At 54.1% G+C, this 5,427-nt stretch overlaps 1 protein-coding gene across 2 annotated transcripts; it reads right to left on the minus strand.

Moving 5' to 3' along the window:
• Positions 1-5,133, minus strand: LOC142990075 (protein GVQW3-like). Of its 2 annotated transcripts, none has more exons than XM_076139811.1 (5): positions 4,302-5,133; positions 1,211-1,276; positions 1,000-1,087; positions 834-916; positions 1-737 (listed from the first exon to the last, which is right to left on the minus strand). In XM_076139811.1, the coding sequence occupies exons 1-5, from the start codon at positions 4,689-4,691 to the stop codon at positions 693-695; spliced, it is 672 nt and encodes a 223-aa protein (XP_075995926.1). In that variant the 5' UTR covers positions 4,692-5,133; the 3' UTR covers positions 1-692. The 2 variants fall into 2 exon arrangements, with proteins under 2 accessions (XP_075995926.1, XP_075995927.1); XM_076139812.1 differs by lacking the exon at positions 4,302-5,133 and adding an exon at positions 3,315-3,473.
• Positions 5,134-5,427: the final 294 nt, after the last annotated feature.

Consider the following 5,427-nt stretch of genomic DNA (forward strand, 5'->3'; position numbering starts at 1 on the left):
TACAACTCACAAAATAAAAGTCCGGTTTATTGTCAAACAACAAACTTCGCACATACATCAAAACAGGCCGTCATCAAAGAAAAAAGTCGCTGACAAAAAAACAAAGGAAAAAGAAAAGAGGCTCCTTTTCTTTGGCCTTTCCCTCCCATACAAACAAACTAGTTATGGTACAGCTAAAGTACATACATTAAATTTACTGGAATGCTCTGAGTTCAACGGCTTTAAGAGGTTTGTTTTTAATGTTTCTATATGCTTTGAATTATCTGTTGAGATATTGTAACATGGTCAACCAAGTAAAATCTTTCATAAAGAAGCACCGATTTGGTCTGAGGCGATCGATCGCTGCTGCCGAGAGAAACGAAGCGCCCTCCTAACAATATGTACAAAAATATAAAATGTAAAGAAAAATACAAACAAATTCTCCTTTTTGCGTTGTCGAGAAGGTTGAGCCGGATTCTGCGTGGCTGTGGTGGCGGATTTCCTCTAGAAAATGTGTGGCGGTTGGTTGCCGGGGCGATGGCGTGGACATGGAGGTTGAACTCTACTTGCTAATGACCATGTTGGATTTTTTTTTTTAATTATTATTTTTCTTTTCTTAAATCAGTCCTCCAGCACCTCCACCTCCGACAGGAAAAGGGTCAAAGGTGAAGATCCAGGAAGTGGTTCAGCAGGATGGCGCGGGGGAAAACGCATCAATCGTCATCGTCGGTTTTCTGCTTCTTGGTTTCAACCTCGTCCTGTAAAAGGAGAGCGAGGAGAAGCGGTGTGAGGTGAGTGGGGCTCAGACGCTGCACCTTAGGTCTACCTGGGGTCAACAAAGGTCACGGCCTCACCTCGTCGTCGTCGTCTTCGTCATCGGCTGCCCGTTTCGTGCCGCCCTCGATTTCTTCGTCGTCGTCATCCTCGTCTTCCTCTCCTGCAGAAAGGTGAAAGTCACAGAGTCAGTGCTGCCCTGTGGAGCCGCTCTACATGCCTGAGCCCCTCAGACGCCCTGGGCACCTTCTCCATCATCCTCCTCGTCCTCCTCATCAACATCTTCTTCATCCTCTTCCTCATCTGCGTCGGGCTCTCCGTTCTCTTCGTTCTCCTGGAGGGGGAAAATAAATCATCAATCAATGTCAGGGAGGGAAACGAGCGACCGAGCCGTGACAGGAAGTCAGTCTGGCTACAGACAGGAAAGGAAGAAGAAGAAGAGGAAGAAGCGGCGCACCTTTCCGTTGGTGGCAGCTTCTTTGCCGTTCTCCTTCTCCTCCAGCATCTTCTTCTCTTTCAGGTCCTGGAAGATCACAAGAAGAAAAGGGATTTAAAACCATGAAACATCTTCAGGTTCTCCAGATCCTCAGACATCACTCAGCTCTCTGCTGTCAGGGTGAAGCCCCGCCCCCTTCTCCCCCCCACTCCAGCGCGCTGTAATCTGATACCTCTGATGTGGCCCCTGGGGCATTCTGGGTATTGTAGTCTTTCAAGGGTTGCTACCGCCGCCATATGTCACGAGACACGCCCGGGAGAGGCACTGCAATACCCAGGATGCACCGCTCCGTTTAAAATAACACAGAAGGCAGGCGCAGGAGGAGGAGGAGGAAGAGGAGGAGGGACGGAGGCGAGGGGGAGGCGGCAGCTCGGCGCGGCGCGTCGCGTCGCGGCGCACGCTGCTGCCGCCACCGCCGCCGCTTGTTGTAACGGAGGCAGGAGGACAATAGAAGACGACACATGGCAGCCGAGAGCCCGGAGGAGCGACACACAACACAGCGGTGGCACCGGAACCGAACACCGGCACGCGAGCATCTGAGCTCCTTTGTCTCTGTGACCGGAAAGCCGCTGCGCTCCGTGCGGCTCATCCGTCAGTCCGCTCTCACACACACATACACACACACACGGAGCGTCTTATTGATGGATCAGCGCGCAGGTTCGGTTTAAATCCCCGCGGCCCCGCTCCTTCTGGTGCTGCGCGTAAAAAGGCGCTGGTGCGTAAAAACGCCTCCAACTATAAATAGTGACCCGGATTATCACAGTTTAACACTTTGGCTCCCAACTTTTTAACCCCGTGTGAGTGTGTGTCTGAATGTGTGTGTGTGTGTGTGTCGTATGTATTTTAGTAACTCGTAATTAATCTCGGTCTCGTATTACAGTTTGTCTCGTTACCCTGAGGCTCTGTTCTCTCTGCCACCCCCCCCCCCCCCCCCCCCCCCACGGGGCTATTAAAGTTTCACCGGATCAGATCCAAAGTCCAACCAGAACCAAATTTCCCATAAATACACACAGAGGCTTAATACAGACGGATTACAAAGAGAACCAGCGTCACATCACACCTTCACCCAGCGCGCGCACACACGCACACACTGAGACACACACACACACACACACACACACACACACACACACACAGCGGGCGGCATTACAGAAAGAAAAAACTTTCCCCTGAGATATGAACACACTCGACAATTATGTTCCAAAAATAATAATGAAGAAGAAGCGGAAGCAGCCACCGACACGCGCGCGGCTCCGTGGACGCCGTGAATCCGTCCGCCGACCTTCCGAATCGGTAAACAAACCGGGTCAAGCGGCGCAGGTTGTCCGCTCCCGGGGAAACGGCGCACAGAGAAGTAAATAAGAGCAAACCGGCGACGCAACTGGCGGGAGCAAAGTTGCCGTCAGTGTGAATGATCTCCATTCAGACGGACGGAACTTCAGCCCGCTGCCCAGCTGGAGGCTCCGAGGAGCGGCGCGCTGCTCATCAACCGACAGGAGAGCAAATAACGTTCACGTTCAGAGAGCAGCGGCGGACCTGAATGAAGACACACGAAGGTGTGTGTGTGTGAGAGAGAATTCATGTCAGTACTGGTGCGTCGCTTGAGAAATGAGAGGGAACGAGCCTAAACCCCGGGAAGTATGTGTGTGTGATGTTGCTCCGTCCCGTGGATGTGTGTGTTCCAGCGGAGGAACCGACGCGCTTGTATAAACAAAGAACCCGCGCAGACTGCTCCTCTCTCCGGACAATGAGAGCGCAGCCGGGCTCCAATCTGCGGAGCCGAGACCCCCGCGCTTTATCCCCCCCACCGCCGTCCGTCCATCCAGCCAGCCAGCCAGCCAGCCGCGGAGACCGGCTCCCCCACCCACCCGGATCCACCTCCACCGCCCCCCTTCCCCGCTCCGGCTGTCCGGCAGGCTCCGGAGCACCGACCGAGCCCGAATGAGCGCCAAGAGCCGCGGAGGGGAGAGAGGAGAGAGGAGAGAGGAGCGCTTTAAAGAGCGGAGGTGAGAGCGGAGAGGCGCCTCCGAGTCCGCGGGGCTCCGGGGGGCGCAGGTCGGCTTACCTTGGCAGAGATATCCTTGCCGGTGTCGACCTGCGTGTCTGCCATTGTTTAGTTGAATAAAATAAAGGACGGCTGAACTGAAAGGTTGAATAAAGTAAATCCCTCTGCTGGTTCACGGATCAATCAGTGTTATATTGTGCCAGTGGCCAACGCTGCTCACGGCCGAGCCTTTAATATAGGCTGGTGGGCGGAGCCAGGCTGAGGCAGGCGGCCTGTGATTGGCTGAGCGCGGCACAGAGGTGTTCTCTCCGCGCGCTGGAGTGGAACAATGGGTAGGATTTCTAAACCCGGAGGCCACGCCCCCTCCTGTCCGTCTGATTCAGCCCCGGTACCGCAACTGTCCTCTGCCCACAAAAGAGACCGTTTGAACGGGGAAAAACCGAACCGAACCGCTAGAGCCGCCCACGACAGAGGTCGCCCCGGCCCGCGGTGTCGAGCAAACACGTTTCCACGTCGAGTTACGCATCAAAATGTGTCACAGATCGCGATTCGGTTGACGTAGTGTCAAAATGTGATTGATTGATGTTCATCTCGTCGAGTCAAAAGGCGAATGCGGAGCGCTCGTCCCGCCCACCGACGCGACGGGGGAATATAGACGGAACATTTTGGGGGGAAAGAAGTAAAATGTCGACGGGAGGAACACGGTGTGTGGCGCTGAGGCGTTTAACGGGGCTACGTGCCGCTCCTCCGCCGCCATCTGCCCGTTATCAGACGGACAAAAGGCATAAACAGAGCGGAGCGGCCATGTCTCATCACAGCCCGCTGGCCCCGCCCCTTCCCGACGACCATGTTTGAAACTCCCTCACTCATCTGTGTATGTGCGCACTTGACACTCCGAGAGGGCTTCGGCTTTTTCTTTTTTTTCCTGCTCCAGAGCTCATAAATTCGAGCGCCAAGGTCGATGTATAAACACAATACAGAGCATACAGAAACACACACACACACAGAGAGAGAGAGAGAGAGAGAGAGAATGGTGCTCAGGCTTACTTGGGGCAAGCTGTGCCTGGAGCGCTTCTGAACCCACCGGGCCGCCACCTTCCTCATCCCCAGATCATTAGTGATAATGGCGTGAACCCTCTCCTGGGAGATGCCCACTGTATTGGCAATATGCCGCTCAGTTAACTGGCTGTCAGCCACCACCATGTCATGGATCTTCTGGACCATTTCAGGTGTCGTTGCCGTGACAGGCCTTCCGGTGCGGGGGTCATCTTCAAGACTCTGCCTCCCTCGCTTAAACTCTGCTGACCATCTCTTTACTGTGGCATAGGAGGGGGCATCCTTCCCCAGGGTGGCCATCATGTGATCATGGATAGCTTTGGGCTTTAAACCTTTTTTATGCAAATACATAATAACTGCACGTTCGCCTTGTTTGTCCATGTTGTACGACTACAAGAGTGTCAAACTTGTGAAGTTGCAGTCTCGTCGCTGTGATGAATGATTTGACTTCCACAGAAGAACAAACACCACAGCCCCGCAGCTCACTTCCTTATATGTCTGGCTCACAACTTATCAATCAACCCTCGCATTCAGTGAGCGGTTGCAGTACAGAGCCGGTGGCCTCATTTCCTCCATCTTCATTGTTAGAACCCACCAGATATGTCCTGCCGTGGAGGAGGAGAGAAAGCAGCGCGACATGAGACAGACATGCGATGAGACGGAGCGAACACGAGGAGAAGGTGCTCATGAACGGACGCGCATTCTTATGAAACACAAGGGCAAACACGTATTTCCTTACCGAGCTTAGCACTCATGGCTTTTACAAGCTGAACATGAGAAGGACAAAGCGGCAAAAAAGCAGCCGCCATTGCTCGCTGAGGTTGGGGGATGGGAGCGGAGTGCGGACGGCAACAAGCAGCCCACATTCACATTCTGCTCTGATGACGCACGCGGCGGCGGAGAAGCGCGCTGATTGGTCACGGCGCTGGAATCAACACGGTTTTGCCGAAAGGCGAGCGCTGATTGGCTGCCGCGCACGTCTGTCAATTCAAACCGGGCTCCGTCGGCGCTGTGTAAACTGTGGGCCTGGATTTGGGGATCGGGAGTGCGGAGCGCCAATACAGCCGTTCACATTTCACCTTCTCCATTTGCTGCCGAGGAAAAGAGCTTTCCGCCA

The sequence above is a fragment of the Genypterus blacodes genome, unplaced genomic scaffold (assembly GCF_046128005.1).
Source record: "Genypterus blacodes isolate CSIRO-AG114 ecotype Tasmania unplaced genomic scaffold, CSIRO-AGI_Gbla_v1 ptg000457l_1, whole genome shotgun sequence".
Taxonomy (NCBI): domain Eukaryota; kingdom Metazoa; phylum Chordata; class Actinopteri; order Ophidiiformes; family Ophidiidae; genus Genypterus; species Genypterus blacodes.

What these genes read in the sequence shown, in the direction of transcription:
- LOC142990075 (XM_076139811.1), bottom strand. Translation starts at nt 4,691, where the DNA reads ATGGACAAACAAGGCGAACGTGCAGTTATTATGTATTTGCATAAAAAA. An exon ending in CGAGGAGGATGATGGAGAAG is followed by an intron (nt 917 to 999) that starts GTGCCCAGGGCG and finishes ACCTTTCTGCAG; the next exon opens with GAGAGGAAGACGAGGATGAC. An exon ending in ACGAAGACGACGACGACGAG is followed by an intron (nt 738 to 833) that starts GTGAGGCCGTGA and finishes CTCCTTTTACAG; the next exon opens with GACGAGGTTGAAACCAAGAA.